Source organism: Petaurus breviceps, unplaced genomic scaffold, assembly GCF_028583685.1.
Source record: "Petaurus breviceps papuanus isolate PSGF00001 unplaced genomic scaffold, PetGlider_PUasm1.0 79, whole genome shotgun sequence".
NCBI classification, from domain to species: domain Eukaryota; kingdom Metazoa; phylum Chordata; class Mammalia; order Diprotodontia; family Petauridae; genus Petaurus; species Petaurus breviceps.
This window is the reverse complement of record NW_027186523.1, coordinates 30,888,750-30,913,106: the sequence shown is the minus strand read 5'-3', so window position 1 is coordinate 30,913,106 and position 24,357 is coordinate 30,888,750. Positions and strand designations below refer to the sequence as shown.

General features: G+C 36.8%; 1 protein-coding gene across 4 annotated transcripts in view; it reads left to right on the top strand.

The window, feature by feature from the left end:
• The window catches only part of LOC138175884 (protein PHTF2), a 184,162-nt gene that overhangs the window by 94,011 nt on the left and 65,794 nt on the right, over positions 1-24,357 (top strand). For all 4 annotated transcript variants that reach the window (XM_069106529.1, XM_069106527.1, XM_069106530.1 and 1 more), the window contains exons 3-5: positions 10,413-10,469; positions 18,431-18,500; positions 20,910-21,068. In XM_069106529.1, coding sequence (XP_068962630.1) covers positions 10,413-10,469; positions 18,431-18,500; positions 20,910-21,068 — 286 coding nt within the window. The remainder of the gene's footprint in view (positions 1-10,412; positions 10,470-18,430; positions 18,501-20,909; positions 21,069-24,357) is intronic.

Here is a 24,357-nt window from a genome sequence, read left to right as displayed (position 1 = left end):
GTACAGAATCTTACCCAAGCAATGAACTCCTTCAAAACTAGAATGAACAAACAGAAATTGATTGCTCTAGGAGAAACCATTAAATATTAGAAGAAATATTAAAACAAAGTCAGAAGATTGAAAAAAATACAAGAAAATTTAAATTCTTTCATATCTTAAACAACTAACCTGTAAAACATGTCAAAGTGAGTTGATTGTAAATGTCATGACCCACCAAAAAAAGCCTAGAAATCATATTTAGATAAATCTTGAAAGAAAACTGCCCAGATGACTTAGAACTAGGATACAAAGTACAAATAGAAAGAATCTACCAGTAATCACCTGAAAAAAAAAAGTCTTCTCATTTCATTTATAAAGTTATTTTAAACTCTTAAAAATTTTTTTTAACTCTAGCTTTTGTGGAATTTAGGTTGAACTTGTGTCTGACTGTATTTTTTCTTTGAGGCTTTGCCTGTAGATGTTTTGGAGTAATTCTCTTTTCCCGAATTTGTATCTTGGGTATCCTTGTCACAATAATAGCTCTTTATGGTTGAATTATTTTTTTTTGTTTGTTCACTCTTAATTCTAGTCTTTTGTAATTTGTACTTCCCTTCTGTAATTTGGACTTTCCTTCTGTACACTTCTAAATGTAATGTGTTGGCCTTCTTTGGTAATTTTATTTTCTCTTGGTTTTTTTTTTTGGGGGGGGAAGGCAGGGCAATTGGGGTTAAGTGACTTGCCCATGGTCACACGGCTAGTAAGTGTTAAGTGTCTGAGGCCATATTTGAACTCAGGTTCTCCTGACTCCAGGGCTGGTGCTCTGTTCACTGTGGTCCCTAGCCGCCCCTTTTCTCTTGTTTTTGCTGCTGCATTCTATGGGTATTAAATGTCATATTCTTCAAGCATATCAAGGATGACTGAAGCTTTGGACCTGCAAGCTTTCATTATACCCTTACTTCTGTTTTTGCACAGCACATATTCTCTGACCTTCTACTCCTCCTTGTCCAGATCTGTCACCCAGAGGTACAGGTCCCTTCCTTAGTATGTACTATATCTATTACTCTGCTCTGAGGTTTGAGTGACACAGCTCCCAGTTGACACCTATTCCTCCTTATTGCCCAGTATGAGGTCTCTCTGTGCTGAATCAGGGATCTCTTCTTGGGTAGAGCAACCCTGTGTCCTACTTAATTTCCCCGAACTGGAAGGCTCTGCCCAGCACTGTCCTGGCTACACCCTATCTCCATTGTCCAAAGACCTCTGTTGATCTCCCTTTGCCTGGGTTAGAAAAATAACTCACAGTGATTTTTTTTGGGTTTCCCAAATGGAGTTTCAACTTCTAGCAACACCGCTGATGACTTGAAGCAGCTACCTTTCCAAGGTTCAGTCATTTCTTAATTGCTAATCTTGTTCTCACTCCTTTTCCTTCTTGGCTTTTCAACAGCTTTCAAAGATATTGATTGCTCCTGAAGGCTTTATTAACAATGCTCTCTCCTGTCTCACTTCCTTTCCAACTAGTTCTCTGTATTCTTTGGGCATTATCCAGGCATTTCTCCTTAACTGTGGGCATCCCCTAGGCCTCTCTCCTGGGCCAGTTTTTATTTCCATACTCTCTTGGTATTTCATAAGTTCCCATGGGTTTCAATTATCATTTCTGTGCAGGTGGCTCCTGAATCTGTATATTCAGTCTTTATTCTTTTCCATAGCTCCAGCGCTATGTCACCACCTATCTATTGGGCCTTGTCTGGATGTCTGATAGTACGCTGTGATAGTAATGGCATTTAAAGATTCCCCTGTATTGGCTTGGTTTTCAAATTGATTGTGTTAAAACCCAGAGCTTGTTAATCCCACCGGTGGGATGGACTTGTTGATGTGAAAATAAAGTCCTGAACTGGGAGGAGCTGGTGACATAGATTTGGAGAGACAAGAGAGAGGCAGAAGTTCTTTTTTGGAAGCAGCACCCACATGGAGGCAGAGAGAGAGACTGAGAAGGATTGCTGGGGCCACTTTGAATCGCCCTGGACTTTTGAGACCTGTCCCCTGAGCTGCCAAGGAATGAGGAGACATGGCTGTTTTGCTGGTACTTTGTCTGTCTGTTTTGATGTTGTTTTGCCAGATTTGTCCACTGGTGAAAGACAGTCCTGTTGTTGAAGAAGTCCTGGAACCTGGCTTTTGGTTAAGAAGCCCTGAGACTGTCCTGCAGACAGAGAGTGAATACTGTCCACTGGTGAAGGACAGTGCTGTTGTTGCAGGGGTCTGGAGATTGTCCTGCAGACAGAATGAATACTGTCCACTGGTGAAGGACAGTGCTGTTGTTGCAGGGGTCTGGGAACCTTTCTGTTGGTTCAGAAGCCCTGAAGAAGGATTTTCTGGTTGTATGTTTACAGAAATCCTGGGAGAGGGTTTTGCTAATGTTTTCAGGGGTTCTAGGACTGTTCTACAGACAGAGGATGAATTGATGAAGGGACTGGCAATGTATCTTGTGGCCTTGCTGAGCCTTGTCTCCCCAGGAACTAAGATTGCTGAGAACTTGCCTCCTGTCAAGATGAAGAAAAGACCTCCATTTGGGTATTAAGTGCTGTGTTTAAACTTGATATAACTCTGGGGTAGATTCAATTGAGATCCAGGGGTGGGGAACTTTTGACCTTTTGGTGCTCTGTGATTGACAAATGAAGGTACTTTGCTTATGTTTGGAAACTAATCTCCATTTGAGAAGAGGGGCTTTGTGGTGGACTAAATGAAGGTATAGCCTAGGGGTGGAGAAGTATTTAGACTGGGACTTTGTAATTGATTGAATGATTGAAAGGTCCTGGGGTGGGGTAGTCCTTGGAGATTATTTAGTCACTTTTAGTAAATGCTGTATTTGGAATGATGTCATGTTTTGATCTTCTCTGTTCTTGGTTGGTCACTGAATAAAATGGAGAGCACCTATGCTGGTATTTTGAACCTGGGAAGTTGCCTTTCCTTGGCATTATATTACATACGCTTGGAGTAAGCACATCTGGGACATAACTCATTAACTCTTTCTCCTAAACTCAGTTGCTCCCCTGAAGATACCTACTTTTATCAAGGCCACCGCTATCCTTTTATTCCCCCAAGTCTATAACTTTTCACATCCTCCCTCTCACTGCCCTCTCCCCCCATCACCAAGACTGGTCAATTTTGCTAAACTTCTCTCTTATCCTTTCTCTTCTTTTTACTAAAAAAAGTCATCACTGTTTCAGGATCTCATCACCTCTTACTTGGACTACTGCAATAGCCTATTTGGACTCTAGGCTTTCAGTGTCTCCCCTTTCCATTCCCTATTACATGCCAAAACAATCTTCCTACAGCACAGATCTGACCATGTCATTCCCCCCTATAATAAAATGTAAACTCTTTAGTATAATGTTTCATGTCAGCCTACCTTTCCATTATGCCTATAAGGTAAAGCTCTTCCTTACTCCTTTGTCTTAGAATTCTTAGCTTCATTAATTCTATTTGGTTGGAAGCCTTTACATTGCCCTAGTGTTTGGTGCCTTCTCCCTGCTCAAATTACATTATTTATCTGCATCACCTCTGACACATTAATGGCTATGTGACTGTGGGCAAGTCACTTAACCCTTTAAGATTATAAATTACCGTTGAAGGTACAGACCTGTACAGGGAGAGGGAGTTTCTTCATTCAGGAGTTCCCTGTATCAGTGAAATCAAAGGCCCATTTCCTATGCTTGTCCTGTATGTTTAAAAGTATTCCTTCAGTGAAATATAAGTTGCTTGAGAGCAAAAGACTTTTCTTTGTATCCTAGTACGGTACCAGTTGTAACCTGGTACCATAGTATGGTGCCAGTGTACATTAATCAATTAATAACTGAATTAAAATGAAGTTCGTGATTAGCAAAGGAAGTGATCCATGTTAGATCCTCTATGGAATATCTTTGGAAGCACATGTAAAGAATCATTCAAAACAAAGTAGCTTATATCAAAGTATAAATTTTGATTTATATCAGTGGAAGAAATATATCCAGTATAAGATATAATTGCCTTATGCCAAAGCCTTGTCAGCTACTACACATGCATCCACAAGGCTTTGCAAACCTTAGGACTGTTACTCACTAGGATGAGGCTCATGGGACCATAATAGAAAAAGTACTATCAAGCATGAGTTGGCAATATTTTGTTTTCCTCAGGATTAGACTACGTGATGTTTACATATGCATGACATAGTGAGTTTGAAACAAAGAAAATTCAAGAACATGGTATAATGTAGTACAACTTATCACTTGAATTTGAATTTTGAATTTCTGATAATTTAACTTGAATTGGAATTTATTTTTATAGCATCCTACCATTCCCATTTCAATTAATTTTCCAAGATAATCAGTGGGAATGGCAGGGGGATTTTTTTATTTCATTCTAGTAAGTCAACCTGCATGTTTATTCTTTGCTCTTTTAAAACTATTTAACACATTCATTTTTTAAAAAATGGATGTTGTAAATTGTAAATGGGTATTTTATTCTTTAATAAATGTATATCCAAACCACTTCTTTCTTGAATGGCAACAAAGTCAATGTCAAAATGCTCCTGCTGGTAGACCATGACACAGGGTTTGTGGGTCAGCTGATTTTAGTAGATGAGGTGAATTTTTATGTGCTCTGGATAGCTCATTGCCAGGGTGAAATGTCACAACTGAGTGGATTACTTGGGAGGTCAGGGAGTTGGTGGTGGTGGTGGTAGGGCCTGGTTTTTGGAGGGCCATAAATCCTTTTTGGGGAGAAGTGAAGATGTCAAGATTCTCATTTCACATAGGCCCTCATTTCCTGGAGTTTAACTTAGTAGTTAGTTTAAATTACTCTCTTTAAACATAGAAAAGTAGTATAACACAGTGGATAAAATGCTAACCTTAGAGTGAGGAAGATAGGGGTTTAAGAATTGCCTCTCTGTGTCAGATGCAGTTCATGTGGGGAGTTCCTTATGTTGGTGAAACTACAGTTTCTAAAGGGTGAAAAATGATTTAAATGTAGTAAAATTTTTATAGTATATGAATATACATTAATACAAACATACATATATAGTGTATGTGTGTGTGTGTTTATAGCAAACCCTACCTCTTGACGCATAATAGCTGTCATGGGCAAATTAATCTCTCTTGTTCATAGGTAATTGTCTAAGACTGTCAGAGATTGTGTGTGTGTGCCTGTGTGTATATCTATTATCTATATAGTTTATTTGAGATTGTGTGTGTGTGCCTGTGTGTATATCTATTATCTATATAGTTTATTTGGTTTGGGCCTTTGATTTCAGTGGTTTAACTGGAAATTTCCACCAACAATGCAATTTGACAATTAATCTGTAACTTAGTCTTAGAGAGTTTGTTTTATCTGTAAATTACAGTATTAGTTGCTGGTCCCAGAGGTTAATTAGTGCAGGGTCATACAGCTAAAAAGTGTCCAAGGTTGATTCAACCTTAACTGATTTAATAAGCTGCCTCTCATTGAGTATATGTGCATTTACATGTGTATATTATCGCCCACACATCTCTAGACCTCCTCATATGTGATTGTACACTAATTCTGCTGTTACTTCCTAATTATTTTGAATGATTGAGGTTGCAATGTATTTTTTGCTACCTGAACTGTAGAGCAAGACTACTGTTATGGTATCTTTTATCTCATATTTATGTTTGCTAGCTTTGAATTAGGTTTGGATGAGTGAGTATGATAGATGTTGAAGACAGTGCATACCACCTCACCATTATTTCTTGCATAATACTTCTTATCCTTATAATAACATTTTGGAGAGTTATGAAGATTATCCCCATTTGGAAAATTAGCATGTCTGCTTGCAACTTTAGTTACATAATTTTCCTCTTTTAGCCTGAGATTTGACAAGATTGCAAAGTATATATCTTGTATGTACATAGTTGTTTGTGTATTCAGTGCTTAGCATAGTGCCTTGCTCATAGTAGGCACTTAATAAATATTGATTGATTGATATTATTTCCTATGTTAGAATGTGAGCACAGTGAGAATGAGGGTCCTGTAGTTGCCTTTCTTTTTGTATCTCCAGCCCTTGGAATAGTATCTGCTACACTTGCTGAATGACTGTCAACCCACTGTTCTCAGTCCCTAATGCTACATTACTCAGTCCATATTTTTTAAGCACATACTATATGCTAGGCTGGGATATAAGAGTAAAAATGAACATTATATTCTGTCAAGGGAGACAACATACATAAATAAGTTTCTACAGAATATATACAAAACAAATAAATTTTTTGAAGGTGGGGCATTAAGAGCAGGGAGCCTAAGTCTTTAGAAGGATATAAAGAATTTTAGGACACCAAGGTAAGAAGAGAATACCTTCCAGGCATGGGAGTGGAAGGTATGGTAAGGGTAGCCATTTCAAAGGATGGAGACAGGAAATGGAGTCACTGCATGTAAGAAATACTAGAAGGTCAGCTTAACTGGACTTTGTGGGAGGGGGTATTTAATGTATTACAAACCTGAAAAAGTAGGTTGATATGCCACACAAAGGAGTTTATATTTGATCCTAGAGGCTGTAGGAAGCCATTGGAGTTTACACAGAAGAATGACTTAAATAGACCTGATCCTTAGGAAATACGCTTGAGCAGTTTTGTGGACGACAGAGTGCAATAGGTGGAGTCTCTAGGCAGTGAGACCTATTAGAAGGCCATTGCAGTAGTCCAGATGAAAGATGGTGAGGACCAGAATTACAAAGTAATAGTAGCTCTAGCATTTACATAGTAATTTAAAATTTGCAGATTATTTACATATGTGGTTTTATTTGATCATCACAACAGCACTTTGATGTAGGTGCTCTCATTATCACCATTTTACAAATGAGGAAAGTGAGACTGAAAGAGGTTAAAAGACCTATCCAGGGTCTCACAGCAGGATTTGGACTGAGGTGTTCTCACTCTATTTGGCACCCTATCTACTGCAATAAAAAGAAAATGATAGAGGGTGACTGAGTAAGATTAGAGGAATGGATATATTTAAAATGAGGGAGGGATGGAAAGAAAAGGGCCGTATGAAAAGGGCCGTATTCTCCCACTCTACTTCCATTATCCATTATGTTTGTCAAGTGATTTTCATGTAGTTTTGTGATTTTTGGCCTTTATTGAACCTGTGAATATCTTTAGCTAGAAATCCATTCATTTTTTTTTCTTGAAACCTTTGTAATAATAGTAATAGCTGACTAGGAGGATGGTGGTGCCTTTAATTGTAATACAAAAGTTGGAAGGAGGGAAACATTTCAAGGGTATGATAATGAGTTCTGTTTTGGACGTTTGAAATGTTTTATGAGGCATTAAATTTGGGATTTATAGTAGACAGTTCTGACAGGTGACTGAAAGTGAGAAGAGATTAGATCTGGATAGTAAACAGATCCAAGAATCTTCTGTATAGAGACAAAAACCTTGTAGGAGTTGATGAAATCACCAAATGAGATAGTATATAGAAAGAAGAGGGTCCAGGCCAGAACCTAGAGAAACACTCGCTGTTATAACCTAGCTGAAGATCCACCAAAGGAAACTGAGGAATGGTCAGATGGGTAGGAGGAGAGCCAGGAGAGTTCAATGGTCACAAAAACCTAGAAAGGAAAAAGCATACAGGAGAAGTGGTTGCTTAGCAACATCAAAGAGAGGTCAAGAAGGACAAGGGTGAGAACAGTTCGTTAGATCTGACAATTAAGAGATCGTTAGTAACTTTGGAAAGAGCGGTTTCTGTTCAGTGATGAAGTCAGAAGCTATCACTTTGCAATATGTAAAGCACTAAGGACCTGATAGTCTTGTGGTGCTTTAGTTTCAGTGTCACATGCCACATTTTAGGAAGGACTTTGATAAACTGGAGATTGTTCAGAGGAGGATGATAAAGGACCTTGAGGTTATGCTCTATGATTGGTGCTTTAAGGAACTGTGGATGTAGTTTGAAGAAAAGACTTTGGTAGCAATAAATGGGTCTTTTAAATGGGTCTTTTCTGCTTCGATGTGAGTGTTCCCTAAGGTTTTGTCCTAGGCCCTCTTTTCTTCTTTTCTTCTATCCTCTTTTTCATTAACCTTATCAGCTCTCTGTGCAGATTATATATGTAAGTTATATGTATCCAACTCTAATAACTCTCCTGAACATCATTTCTGAATCACCATTTGACATTTCAGACTGACTGTTGGAGAGATATCTTAATCTTAGCATGTCCAGAACTGAATTTATAATCTTTTCCCCAAATGATTTTCCCCTCCAACTTTCATACTGTCACTCAGATATCTCAGATTTTTGTACTGACCAGCCTGTATGCCTGGAATGAATTCTCTTCTCACCCCTACTTAAAAAAAATCCCTCTCTTACTTAAGATCAGCTTCTTCATGAAGCTGCTGCTGCTTTTTCTCAAGAATCAGCTTCTCCATGAAGCCTTTCCTGAGCCTCTCTATTGCTAATGCCCTCCCTCCCCATTTGCGTTGTATTAACCATTTTATATATATTTATGTGCAGTATATATACTTGTCCCTTCATTATGATGAAAGCTCCTTGTTTGAACTGTTTGATTCTTTGTGCTTATTTCTCCACTATGTAGTGCTGTGCCAGCTATATCCATGCTTAATAATTTCTTTTGTTAACTTGAAAGTTTGGTTAAAAAGAGACAAACAGGCTAGGTGATATATATTTTTTATCATTTATTCCCTTAAAGCAAGCAGTTACCTGCTGCACGGAGCCAGAAGATAAGTTCTAACTGCCTGAACAAAAAAATGAGAGAGATTAAATTCATTTTAGAACCATCCCAATTCAGAGTGACTGTGTGACTCAAATTTATGATCTCCATAAATGTTTAATCACAACATTGTGTGAGAAAGGAATTTTCTTAATTGAATAGAAGATAAATACAATAAAATAAGCAAGCTGACAAAGTGTCCATTGAAATTATGACTTAGGATATCTGTGTTTTCTGTACCATTAACATGCCATAACATAGTATATGTCCAAAACTATTAAGACAAGAAAAAGTCCCATTACTCAAGTTAGTGCCTTGGGTTAAGGGTATCATCCTTAATGGCCATCAAGTAAGCCCCATTTGACTTCGTTGCCATAGGAAGAGGCATTCTCTGAGTTTACTCAGAGAACAAAGAAGCTTTTAGGTCTAGACTCTTCTTCCGGTTAATTATTTCAGTCCCTGGCCCCTACTGAGGTTATTAAATTGATATTAAATGATTATCACTTTCTAATTGATTGACTAAAATTTTACAAAGGTTGTCTTATGAAGGAAGTATTAGACTTGTTCTCTTTGATCCCAGAGGGCAGAAGTAGGAGCAGTAGATGGAATTTCCAAAGTCTGTTTTAGGCTTGGTAATAGTGAAGGTTTCTTAACAATTAGAACTGTCCAGAAGTAAAATGCACTGCCTTAGAGGGTAGTAACTTAAATGTCAGATAACAGTTTGTCAGTGATAGGATATTTTTTTCTTGTTCACATCTGGCTTCATGTAAAAAGTCTTCAAATGTCCCTTCCAACTTTGAGATTTTCTGCTCAGCTGGCTGCAGTACTCCAGGACTTCTTGAACTTCTCCACCATGCCCCCCACTTTGAGTACCTGCCCCCACACTCTTTTTCAGAGTGTGCATTTGTCTTCCCCTGCTGGATCATAAAATCCTAGAGGGCAGGGACAGACTGGTGCATACCTGTGTTTGCTTAGCACAGTGATTGCCTGAGGTCATGGAATTACCTAACACTAGAGTTCTCCAGGTGGAAACTCTGGATAGTCACTTTTCAGGGATGTTGTGCAGGTACTTCCTGCTCAGGCATAGATGAATTCAGCTGTAGGATCCTTTCAAATTCTGTTTTCCTTCATGCCACTAGTTCCAAATCAAATGCATTGTATTCATGTTTATAGATTGAGTCAACTAGTGGCTTGAGCATTGAATTTAGAGTCAAGAAGTTTCAGTTTGAAGAGTTAGAATCCTGCCTCTCTAGCAAATCATTTAATCTCTGTTTTCTCCTCTTTAAAGTAAGGAAAATAATAGTACTTAACTTCAAGGGCTAATGCGAAGATCAAATGAAATAACATATAAAGCACTTGCAAATTTTAAGTTATTAAAATGCTAATCATTATTTCATTATCATTGAAGTTTTTCCAAAAGTGATCCAATTATTATGTTTTATAAGTACTTTTCTAGAAGGATGTATAAACTTATGGCTAATAAATCTAAATAATTTCTGTAGAATTTTTAGATCAATAATTAAGTTTGGGGTTACAGGAACAGTTTAATAGGCATGGATAAACATAACACATAGGCTTTAGTTAATGAGAAAATTATGAAGGAGGAGGTTAGGCTTCTAATAGACTGAACTGTTGCCTGGTTTTGCCCTTTGAAAGATGTATGAACTCATCTTAATTCTTTCTGCATCAAGTCATATTAATGAGTTAATATGTTATTTTTTCTTTCTAGATTGGAGCATATGATCAACAAATATGGGAAAAATCCGTAGAACAAAGAGAAATCAAGGTAGCAAAGTTGTACTTTTTTATACTTTGAAGCCCTATTTCTATAAATTTAATGATGATACAGTTTCAGTTTCTTTTTAGAAAATCCTTCTATGAATATTTAACATTACAATATAAATTAGAAGGTAATATCCTCTTTGGTATCATTCTCAGTCTCTATCTTTATTCATTTGAATTTTGCACTCTAGCATTTTTGTCCTCATATTTCCCTTTATGAACTCTAATGGTTGTCTTTTATCAGCTTCCTCCCCGCCCCTTTCCCTTGTCACCTTATATTCCTAGTTCATTTTTCCTCCCTTTTGATGATGTCATTGCTCTGTACAGTTGATTAGGCTGGTAAGTGATGACCTTGTGCAAAGTATGTTTTCCATAATTGAAGTCTTGTGTTTTGGTGCTACTAACAGAATGCTATCGATTCTAAAACGATTTGGGAAAAGCTGGCCAATTATTTTAAAATTGAGTTTTAAAAAATTATCTAGAAACCTCTTCTGTTACAGCTTGCTTCTCCTTGCATAATGGTTAACTTTAATGGACATATATACTCATAGATTGTGGTTTGCAAGTCTTTGAGAAAACAGAAAATGCACTGATTCTGAATAGTTAAAATTTCTTTGAAATTTTTTTCTTTTTTCTTGGAGATTACTAATTAATTTGGTGATATGCATGAGCTAAGCCATTTTAAAAACTTCATATGGATTTATTGAGCTTATCCAGTTTAGCTTCAAACTGGACAAAAGGTTGCTTATTAGAAAGTTTAATATTAGATTAAAAGTAAACTTGTAGTCATTTTAAAATCTGGCAAAATGTATTAAAACAAAATTGTATGCTTGCACAAAATAGCACTGAATCTGGGGTTCTTTGTAATTTTTAGAAGTATTCATTTTAATTCATGGGAATGTAAAAAATGACATATTTGCAAAGAAATAACATGTTTATAAACATGTCAACTGTTTTTGGAGGGACACAGCCAAACTACTCTACTTTAGAATTTCTCAGAATTAGGAAACATTTTATTACTAAAATAGAGGAGGGGGTAAAATGGTATTGTAGCAAGTGAATTGTTCTTATGGGAGGTGACAGGCTTTTAAAAAAAAAACAACAAAAACATGGAATTGGAAGACTATTGCCTCAAATTTTTCTCTTTAAAACTCTGACAACAGTAAGTTAAGAGGCATGTCAGACTTTTACTATCAGCAAATAAAATCACTTTGTTGTATTTTAGAGCAGCTTGAAACCTGCTGCAAAGAAATTATTTGTAGGAAAAAATGTATGTATAGTTCAGGATTTTTTTTTTTGAGGTTTCAAGGCAAGTAATTATATTAATAAATTGGTATGCAAACAGTCATGGTTTTAAACGAGTGAGAAATTTGACTACCTGTATTTTGGGAAGCCCTTTTTACTACTTGTGTCACCTTATTTAACAGTGCTATTAGTAATTAATAGAGAGATGAAAAATAAGCCAAATATATTTCTTTTAGGTAATTTAACCTGAGTTATAGAATTGACTTTTTAAAGATTTTTTAATTTTTTAAAAAGGTGTTGATTTATAGAAACTGTATTCACTGCTTGACCTACTTTTTAATAAATTCTTCAGGTTTTTTTATTTTTGGAACACCCACCAAAATTGTAATACTTTTTAAAAAAGAATTGTCTTGAATAATCATGAAAAAAGATTGAACAGGATTTCCTGTATCTGAAACTGCTAGTTATGACTTTAGATGGAACCTAAAAAAAATTCATGCATAAGAAGTACAGATCAGTGAACCAAAATATACTTTCTAAACTTAAAAGCTATTTTAATTTTAAAATTACTCTTTTAATTTGGCACTTTTATGGTCAGCATGTACTAGGTTCTTTGTATGTATGTGTACATGCATATATACTATGTATTATTAATTAAAGTTATATTAGTCTTATGTAAAATGTAGCAGTATTAAATTTGAGTATATTAAAGGAAGACTAAACTCCTTTATTGAAAATTAATAACTCATGCTTGATTTTCTATATAAAATAATAATTCCTGAATATTTCCTTCTCTATTCCTGTTTTAACTAATTTTATTTTGTTTTCATTTGATTATTTATCATGCATAATTTTTTTGAGCTCTCCTTAGTAGGTAGTACCCAGACATTGTTGACTTATCTAATATTGGCCATCTATATGAATTAGAATTTTTCCAGATTAAATTAATCCAGCCATCAAACATTTTAAGCATGTACTATGGACCAGGTACTGTGCTAAGTGCTGAGAATACAAGAAAAGGCAAAAAAAGAGTACTTGTCCCCAAGAAGCTCGCAGTCTAATGAGGGAGACAGCAATTAAACAGGTTGTATAAACAAACTATACATAGAATAAATCGTTAAAACAGGGGAAGGCATTAGAATTGAGGGGTCTGGAAAGGCTTCCTGTAGAAAATGGGATTTTAGTTGGGACTTGAAGGAAGCCAAGAAGATCAGTAGGCATAGGTAAGGAGGCAGAATATTGCACTCATCAAGGACAACCAAAGAAAATGACTGGAGCCAAGAGATGGAGGGCAGCTATGGGGCATAGAGTATAGAGTGCCAGGCCCAGAATGAGGAAGACTCATTTCCCTGTGTTCAAATTCAGCCTCAGGTACTTATGAGCTATGTGATCCCGGGCAAGTCATTCAACCCTTTTTACCTTGTCTTCCTCATCTGTAAAAATAAACTGGAGAAGGAAATGGCAAGCCATTCCAGTTTATTTACCAAGAAAACCCCAAAAGGGGTTATGAAGAGTTGGACAGTACTGAAAATGACTGAACAACAACAACAGATTAGACTGTCTTTTTTTGTGGAACAGAAAGATGGCCAGAATCACTGATCAGGAGTAAGGCATAGGAAGGGGGGAAAGTTGAGAGGAAGGAAGGTAGACCAGGTGATGAAAGTGGTTAGAATATTAAACAGGGGATTTTGTGTTTGATCCTGTAGGTAGATAGGGAGCCATTGGAATTTACCAAATTGGGGGTAGGATATGGTGTTTTCTGTGTGACATAGTCAGACCTGCACTTTAGGAAAATCACTCTGCTGGCTAAATAGAGGGTGAACTGCAGTAGTGAGAATCTCAAGGCAGGCAGACATACTGTCAAGCTATTGCAGTAGTCATATGTACTGATTGATTCTATTTATTTAAATTGAAATTAGATCTTACGTTCTCATTTTACAAAGTTTTCCAGTTATTCAGAATATGGATGGTCCATCAATGAAAGAAACAATTTTTTGGAGGGGGAAAGGCAAGGCTCTTGGGGTTAAGTGACTTGCCCAAGCTCATACAACCAGTTAAGTGTCAAGTGTCTGAGGCCAGATTTGAATTTAGGTCCTCCAGACTCCAGCACTGGTGCTCTATTGACTGTACCACCTAGCTGCCCCCAATGAAAATTTTAAAACAATCTTATAAAAACTCTTATAATTTTCTGTTAGATTGACTTGCAAATAATAGAAGAACACTGGACATGGAGTCAAGAAGACCCAAGTTCAAATCCAGCCTCAAACAGTTTTACTAGCTATGGGATCCTGGGAAAATCATTTAACCACTCCTTCAGTTTCCTTAATTACAAAATGGGGGTAACAATAATACCTATCTCCCACGGTTGTTGTGAGGATCAAGTGAGATAATATTTGTAAAGTGCTGAACACAGTGTGTAGTACAGAGTAGATGCTTATTAAACACTGTTTCCCTTCCCTGTCCCTGTCTCCTGCCTTCCAAGAAAAAAAGGCACATGTATGTGTGAAATAATTTTAGGATAAAAGAGAAATTTTGGAACAAAATAGAGGACATTAAAGCCTATTTTCATACTACAAAATTGCCATACATAGTAAACTTTTTATATTGCTGTTGTTCAGTTATTCCCAACTCTTTATAACCCCATATTGGGGTTTTCTTGTCAAAGGTACTGGCATGGTTTGCCATATTCTTTTCCAGTGAATTAAGGCAAGCAGAGCTTAAGTTCCTTGCCCAGTGTCACACAGCTAGTGAATGTCTGAAGGCAGATTTGAACTCAGGTCTTCCTAACTCCAAGTCCAGTGCTTTATCCACCAAGCCATCTAGAGGCCTAGCATTTCACATATAGACATAATTTCATGTCATATGATTTAAAGGTGAGCATCATGTGATAGAATTTAGAGGGGAGCTGGCAGCAACATACAGGCCATACTTCTGTAGAGCACAAGCACATCTTGGAAAGACTTCAGTATTTAAAAAAATCCAAGCATCATCCAAATCATTTTGTTCAGTGTTGTTAAAATGACTACAGCTTTAGAAATCACATTTCTAAAATGTACTTCAAGTTCAGTTCAGCAAGAATTGTTATTGTGCTGATAATGCTGGGGATATTGAAAACAATGGAAAAGTCCTTACCTTCAGGTTGTTTGCATTCTATTTAGTAATGAGTAAGACCTTTTAAAGACGTTTTAAAAAACTTTCAACTTAGAAGAAATAGCATAATATTTTTGATAATAGAATGTAAAGCTGGAAGGGAACCTAAGAGATCATCTAATCCAACCCCCTCATTTACTGATGAGGAATCTGAGACCTACAGAGGTTAAGTGACTTACCTAATTTCTCATAGGTAGTAAGCATCTGAATTTGTTTTCAAAACAGGTCTGCTCCCTCGAAATTCAGAGCTGTTTTTTTTTTTTTTAAAAGCAGTCAGGGTTAAGTAACTTGCTCAAGGTTACACGGCCAGGTGTTTCTGGGTGGGTGCTAAGTGTCTGAGCCTGGGATTCGATCCCCAGGTCATCCAACACTGGAGCCGGTGCTCTTACTCACTGTACTACCTGGCCGCCCCTCAGAGCTGTTTTTGCTATACCATTCTGTCTTATATATATATATAAAATTTCAAATGAGAAAGATATTTCTGTCTTGAAGTATACTTTGTAAAGTATGTTGTGAGGCAGAATAAAAATGACTCCACCCATTTACTGAAGTGATCCTGTGACTCCTTCTCCTTGCTCCTTCGAGGATTTAAACTTCAGCATTGGTTCTTTCAGCAAGTTGTTCATCTATTAGTCATAGTTATGTCAAGAATGAGGGCTGGAATTTGAAACTAAACCTAAATGACTGTAAAACTGTGTACACATTTTGATCCAGCAATACCACTAGTAGATCTGTATCCCAAAGAGATTTTTAAAAAAGGGGTGAGGGGAGGACCTATATGTAAAAAATATATAGCAGCTCTTATTGTGGTGGCAAAGAATTGGAAATCGAAGGAATGCCCTTCTACTGGGGAATGGCTAAACAAATTGTGGTATAAGATTGTGATGGAATATTATTGTGCTGTAAGAAATAATGAGCAGGATGCTTTCAGAAACACCTAGAAAGACTTACATGAACTGATGGGAAGTGAGGTGAGCAGAACCTAGGGGAACACTGTACATAGTAATAACAATATTATACAATGATCAATTATGAATGACTTAGCCATTCTCAGTAATACAATGATGCAAGATAATTCCAAAGGACTCGTGATGGAAAAATGCTATCCACCTACAGAGAAAGAACTGATGGAGTCAGATTGAAGCATAATTTAAAAAATTTCCTTCTTTTTTTGTCTGTTTTCTTTCACAACATGACTAATATGGAAATATGTTTTGCATGACTGCATATGTATAACCAGTATCAAATTGCTTATCTTTCAAGTGAGAGGGAAGGGGAGGAAGAGAAGACAAAAATTTGGAACTTGAAATTTTAAAAATGAATGTTAAAAATTATTCTTACATGTAATTGGGAAAAAATGAAATTTAATTAAGAATGAAAAAAGAGTGAGGGCCGTGCTGCCTGTGACCTTTACCATCTTGGGGAGCCGTGGGGGTTGGGGGAAGAGGGGATATCCTTACATAGAGTCTTGTTCTCACTGGTAAGTCAATCAACTAGCTTTTATTAAGTGCCTGCTATGTATACTATATATACTAAGCACTGGGGATACAAAGAAAGGCCAAAAAAAAAAAAATAACCCCTGCTTTCAAGGATCTTACAATTTAATGGAAAAGACAAAGTGCCAATATCTGTATACACACTAAGATATACACAGTATAAATTAGGGACAGCCTCAGAGGGAGGCACTAAGATTAAAGGAGGACTAGGAAAGTTTTTTGCAGAAGGTGACACTTGAGCTGAGACTTCAGGGCAGCTGGGACAGCAAATTTAAAAAATTACAAAATAATCTTCTTGAAATCTTATCACCCCTCTCTTCAAGAACCTTTAGTGCAGGGGTCCTTTACCTGGAGTCCATGAATTTATTTTTTAAGAAATACTTTTAACAATCACTTTTAAATTTAATTGATTCCTTCACAAGCCTATGTATTTTATTTCATGCATTTAAAAACATCCTGAGAGGCAATTCAGTAAGATCAACCATCCTGCCAAAGGAATGCATCATACACACACACACACACACACACACACACACACACACACACACATACACACACACATACACACACACACACACACACACACACAGCTAACCGCTGCTTTAGTAGTTCCTTGTTGACTTTAGAATAAATCTAGTCTAGTCCAACAAGCAGTTATTAAACACTGTATACTGTGGGTTTGGGGAATAAATAACCTAATAAAAGGAAAACAACCCCTACCAGAAAGGGTGTTAGATTGTATTGGGTGTATACAGTGTATAAACAGAGAAGTAAGTCCATAATAATTTGAAAAAGAAGAGAACACTAACAAATTAAAAGAGACCAGGAAGAGCTTCTTGTAAACGTCACATTAACTGAGCCTTGAAGGAAGGTAGGGATTCTAAAAGATGACAGTGAAGAAGGAACATATTTCAGGCACGGAGGGGACAGTATATTTAAAGATGACTGGGCAAAGAGACGGAGTGCAAAGTTTGGTGAACCACAAGTAGGGCAATTGAACTGAGATATATAAAATAAATCTGGAAAGCTAAATGGAAGCTAGATTGTAAAAGCAGCTGAGTGGCACAGTTGTCAGAGCAGAAGACCTGGAGTCAGAAACACCTGAATTCAAATCCAGTTGTAAATACTTTCTAGCTGTATGACCTTGGATAAGTCACAATATAGCTCAATTTCCTCCGTTGTAAAATGAGGATAATAACACTTACCTCTCAGGGTTGATGTAACAATCAAATGAGACAATTTGTAAAACACTTATTACAATGCCTGGCACATAATAAATGCTATATAAATGTTAGCTATTGTAATTATTACCAAGTCAATAAGTTTGAGTTTTATATTAGAAGTAATAGCATCAATCACTGCCGTTTCTTGAGGGAAAGGAGTGTCATGATCAGACTTGTACTTGAGGAAGATTATTTGGCAGGTATTTAAAAAGTGACATTAGATATTGGAAAGACTTTCAGAAGTTTAAAGTCCAATGAGGAGACTATTGGAAGAGTTTAGATAAAATGTAATGAGGGCTTCCTTCAGCCACATTTACAGATTTATTTCATGGATTCTCTTTCATGAGTTATAGTTTTAGCCAAATTCTCCTTCTTGCTGTTCTCTGAACTTGACCCATCTCCATGCCTGTTCATAGTCTGTCTTCCCATTCCTAGAATGTACTCCTTCCTCACCTCCACTTCCCAGAATCCCTAGCTTCCTTTAACTCATGTGACATATCAGCACTTACAGGAAACATTTCTTGATACTCCTTGTTATTAAGGCTCTTCTTTCTTAACTTGCCTTGTATTAATTTACCTAATTACATGTACTTTCCCAATAAACAGACTTCTTGAGGGCCTTTCTTTCAGTTTGTGTTTTGTATCCCAAGTGTATAGAATAGTGTCTAGCACTTATAATTGAGTAGTAAAATTCTTTAAAATCTGCTTGATTCCATTTTAAGAAAAAAATGCCAAGTATATTCTGTATTGAGTTTCTGTAGATTTGGTCATTAGAAATTTAATGGAAAAATATATATTTCTTCTATGTTGGATTTAACTTTTTCATGTTTCTTACAATATATGTTTCATAGGGGTTAAGGAACAAACCAAAGAAAACAGCACATGTGAAGCCTGACCTCATAGATGTTGATCTTGTAAGAGGTGAGTATTGGATACGAACTTTAGGTTGATTATAGCATTTGATTCATATGAAAAAAAAAAACTTTAAATATAAAATCAGAATCTAAGAATGGGACCAGTTTTTTCTGCCCCAGATTTAAAGAGGATTATTTTAACAACTGTAGTCACCAGCCCATAAGTGAAGACTAGATTTTCTGATACTGAATTGTCATTAATTTGTCAAGCAAAGTGATTTGTAATCCAGAAATCTGTAAATATTTGTCACTACATTCAAAGCCCTTTTTAGAGCATTGTAAGAAATAAAAATAAGGTAGATTTATTTCTGCTCATAAGAATCTTATAATCTGTTTAAGGAGATAAAACAAAAACATATGAAATGCTAACAATTCAGAACAACATCTGATGTATAGGACATATGAGAATAATATATGTTTTAGGAATTTAAAGAAGACAAATATAAATTTTTGGCCATGGTGATCAGAGAAGACTTCATGGAGGAGTTGGGACTTGAGGTAGACCTTAACAAATAGGATTTCACAAAGACGGGGAGAGTGGCATTTTAGGTGACAGGAAATGACAAAGATGTGAAAATTGGAATGAATAAAATATGTTTGAAAGGAAAGTGAGTACCCTGGAATAAATACATATGTAACATGCCACTTACTAGTTTAACTAGTTTTAACTCTTTCCCTTCCTCTTTAAGTAAATTAAATCCTAGGTTCAGAGGATAAACTCTGATAGATCTTACCAAATTGGGAAAGCCCAGGCGATGGGTAATCAATCACTAAGCCCTGGGGATACAAAGAAAGGCAAAAAATAGCCCTTGCTTTCAAGGATCTTATGATATAAGGTAAAGGACGACGTGCAGACAACTGTGCACAGATACGACGTGCAGCGTAAATTAGGGGCGGCCTGAGAGGGAGGCTTTAATGCAAGCCTGGGTAAAGCAGAGAGGATCCTCACTAGGGTAGCTTCAGAGTGATGAGTTTTTCAGCCATGGGGATGCTCAAAAACCATCTTCTAAGCATTTGTTTGTTGGTGGAGGGACCTTCCACAAAGACAAAGCCACATGCCTATTCTACTGACATTTTTTCTACCACCTAAACTGATTTTTCTCTTCTTTTTGTATTTAGTTTGACTTCATATTGAACTTCTTTTTTCCCTTTATTTTATCTCTTCTGTTTTTTTGTCTTTTCCTCACAGTCTCCTATATCACCTTGTTAAATTTAATTTCAATTCATATTATTGCCACCAAAGGACAGTAAACCCTCTGAGAATACTAGCAATTTTATTTTATATATTTCTTCTTAATCTTGCTGCTTAGATGTTGATGTACCTTCATGGTTTTCTGCATTTGGTTTAATTGGTATAGATAGTAAATATAGAGAAAGAAATTCAGAAAGCAGTTGTAGAAAGTATGACAAATTTAGGAAAGAAGAGAATTTAAAACTAGAACACAAGCATAGAAAACAAAGAGATTAAAATACACACATATAAAGGATAAAAAGTAGAATGACAAAAGCATTCAAATACAATTATTTTTTCCTGTCCTGTGTTAAGATTGTTCTAGGAGGTAGTAAGTACAGTACATAAATTCAAAATCTAATTTTGCTCAACAGAACACAATAGTATTTATTTATATAAAGAATTCAAGTGGTATTATCTCAAAAGGCTGGGAAGTTTATAGACTTTCTTTTATATTTGTAAAAGTACAGAGGAAAATTTCTGTATTTATTTCATTTAAAATTACCAATTTTAAAATGCATATAGTCATTCGATCATATAATTTAAAATAGTTCAAATACGTGTGGAGATTCATTCTTCATTGGTGTGGACACTTTTTTCATTGATTTCAGTCACACTCCCTCCAAACATACCAGCACTTGAGACATTGGTGTAGCAAAAAAAAAAAAAATGGGGCAGCTAGGTGGCACAGCGAGTAAAGCGCTGGCCCCAGAGTCAGGAGGACCCAAGTTCGGTTCCAGCCTCAGATACTTAACACACACACACACACACACACACTAGCTGTCTAACCTTGGGTAAGTTACTTAACCTCAATTGCCCTCCAAAAGGCAAAAAAAGAAAAAATACATTCCATCTGTCTGTCTGTCTATCTATTTACCTACCTATGTCATCACACTCTCTGCATCACCTTGTAAGGCACTTCTATGAATTCATCTAGTTTGGTCTTCATGAAAAAAGCACTCCATTCCATCACTGGGCCCTATAATTTTCTAGTTTGATAGGATCTGTCAGATAATGTCATCGGAGGGGGATCACCTCTTAAACCATGAAAAGACATCTGAATAATATTTTTGTAATGGGAAATATTTGGATAGGGGGATAATCTTAAATTGTTCTCTAAAACTTTAATCACATTTTATAGATAAAATGAATAGATATATGCACTTTATGTTTTTGTCTCTCCAGGATCTGCATTTGCTAAGGCAAAACCTGAGAGTCCTTGGACATCCCTAACAAGAAAGGGAATTGTTCGAGTTGTGTTTTTCCCCTTTTTCTTCAGGTGGTGGTTACAAGTAACTTCAAAGGTCATCTTTTTCTGGCTACTTGTTCTTTATCTCCTTCAAGGTATGAACAAATGACAAGAATCTTTTTAGTTCTACACATGTTTTTCAAGATGCTTTAAATTACTATATCTTTATTTTATATGTATTAATATTAAACTATGCCTTTTATTTAAACCAGCTACAAAATCAGTTTAATGTTATCTGTGAAAAGCAAGATCATTATTTTCAAGTTAAAATTTAATGAAATATTGAATATATGAATAGATGGGAGAAAAAATAAATTAGAAGAAATAGAGAGTAAGGTAAAAAGAAGACTCTTTAAGGTAATTCTCCATAACAATATTCTACTTTCATGGACCCCAGAACATACTTATCTCATTGAAGTAAATTCTTGCTACCTTAGAGATTATTTATCCCCAGGGTACATTGTACATTATCCCATATAGAGAGCATTTGTCTAGATCTGTTAATTGGATGATCAGTTAGTTCTTCAGTTTAAACTGTAAGAGCTAGAGGGAAATTATAGAGGCTTTCAGGGCTTCTTCAATGATGAAACACCTTTGTTTTAGGAATATTTTACTATTTTTTTCACTAGTATTTAACATATTTTAGTCAAATTTTCTTTGACTAAAATAAATTTTCCATTTCTGAGTTTGTCTGTAAGCATGTAATAAGATTTTGAAGATTGCGTGATTATTAAATTATCACTCAGCAGATTTGAGGTATCAGGTCATCATGGTATTTAGTTTCATCTTGGTGCCTCATATTTTTATTATAATTTCACCAATAGGATATCTGTCTTCTTTTTTCTGGTTCATATATATTAGAATTTTAGTACTATAATAAAATGAATTACAAGCAAAAGTAGGGACTAAATTAGGCTTCTGAGCATCACTGTCCCTCTTTCAGTTGAGATCTAGTCTTCACTCTCTGACCACATATACTTTGCTTCTTTGATCCTTCAAGATGTTCTTTATTATGCTAATTTTAAAATTAGCCTGAAATATGCCATGGTCACATGTTACCTCCTCTTGTGCATCCCCCCAGTTTCATATATATATATAAATACATATGAATTTACATTTTTTTTTCTGAAAGGCTGAAAAAAATTATATATTTTATGTATATGGCTAGTATCTAGAGCCCAAATGAATTGTTTGAGCCCTGATTTAAATGATGTGGCAGTGAAACTTGAAGGAAAACATACTTTTAAAAAAGTCATATTTTTCTTCATACTAGTATGTTCGTGAAGTCAAGAAATGCAGTCTTAGCTTTTAGGTCAGCTCTCAAGGGTAGCAACTCTTTGGGAGGTTTTATATGTAGCTTTACTTAACAATTTTTTAAATTCTTTCTCATTATTGTCATGAAATGTTTCATAAATAAACCACATTTTTATGTATGTGTGGCAAAGACTTTCTGTTGTATGGAACATTTATTCTAACATGGGCATGTAGGATAAAAATATTATGCTTAATTACTGGTATTATGACCCTTGAATACCAAAGTGCAATACATTTTATTTTTCCCAAAGAATTGTGAAATTTTAGAACTGCAAGGAATGTCAAGTGATTCAGGTAAAGACCTCATTTTTCAAATACATAGAGAACTGCGTCAAATTTATAAGGATAGAAACTATTCCCCAAATGATAAATGCTAGCAGGATATGAACAGGCAGTTTTCAGATGAAGAAATCAAAGCTATCTATCCATTACAGACTGTGCCAATACAGACTGGGCCCCAGCCCCAACAGGCATGGAGCAGGCCTTGGGGTGACTGAATCACTGGCAGCAGTGGCAGTTTCTAGACCTCTCAGCCAGCATATGCCAAAGGCATTTAGAAGGTCAAGCAGTAAGGGTCTGTTGCACTTGGGTGAGAGTGGAACACAGTCTAGCACAGGACAAGCCAACACAGCCCTGGCACCATCAAACCAGGAGTAGACCTTTGGAATGATTGAATCAGTAGTGGCAGAAGCTATTTCCAGAGCTCTCAGCCCACAGACAGTAAGGGGGTTGAACAACTGATCAGAAGAAGTGTACAGGGATCTTTTTGCTGGTACTTAGGCATGACTCTGTTTGCCCATATTTGGATCTGGCCCCCAGGGCAGCCTCAGGGCAAGCAGGAGCACTAGCATAAAAGAGCTTGTGGCCATAGTGGAGGGGTATCCGCCTCACAGTTCAGGGCAGAAGGAGACTAGTAAATACCTCTCTTTAGATCATACCGCCTTGGAAGAACTGAAGACTTACAGGTCCCTAGAAGTATCTCTGAAAACAGCTGCACAAAACCCCTGAAGCTTGGGACAGTGCATTTTCCACTTTGTAAGCACAGCCCTACTTTAACAAAGAATTAAAAGTCAAGTAATGGGGTGGGGGGGTGTGTAGTTAAGATGGCGGAGTAGAAACAGGACTTCCAGGGCTCTGGCTTCCACTTCCCCCAATTCATGTAAAAGGTGACTCTGAATAAACTTTGGAGCTAGAGAAGCCACAAAATGATGCAGAGAAGCTAACCTCCCACTGAGGACAGCCTGGCAGGCCGCAGGAAGTGACCAGCACAGTGCTCTGGGAGCCGACCCCAGCCTTGCTTGAGCCAGAGGTTTTAGCCTCAGGGTGGGCCTGACCAGCCCCTGGCTGGAGGGACTTCAGATTACCAGCAGCTGTGGTGGTTTCCAGAATTATCAACCTATAGATGCTAAGGACAAAGTTGAGAGGTCAGTACAGTGTGGACATTGGGATCCGCTACTTTGGGAGTGTGGTCAGCTTTGCCCCGGAGGCAAGAAGCTGCTGAGGCACCATGGATGGCTGAGTCCTCTATGTGGCTGCTTCAGCTCCTGGCCTGCAGATTGTAGGGGGACCAAGCGTTCCAGTCTGAGGGGTAATTGCTCTTGCTTTAACCTGCTTGGCTCTAGATTGTGGTCTGGGGTGTGTGACCAGCTTGCCAGAGCATGTGGAGGCTTCAGAGAGGGCACCCAACTAATACCTTTGGCAGCTGAGAAAACCCCAGCGTTTGAGACTAAGCTCCCCTATCTGGTGGCAGAGACCTACTGTGGCAAAAAGCCCAAAAGATAAGTAATTGAGTGGCAATGTGAGCAGGCAAAGGAAGCAAAGCAAACAGAGCAACCCAACTTTACACTCCTATTTTGGGGACAAAAAGGACCAAAGCATGGAACAGGACGAAGACAGTGAAGTCAGAACTCCTGCACCAAAAGCTTCCAAGAAAAATGTGAGCTGGTTACAGGCCATAGAGGACCTTAAGAAGGATTTTGAAAACCATATAAGAGAAGTGGAAGAAAAATTGGGAAGAGAAATGAGAACGATGCAAGAAAATTATGAAATGAGAGTCAACAACCTGACTGA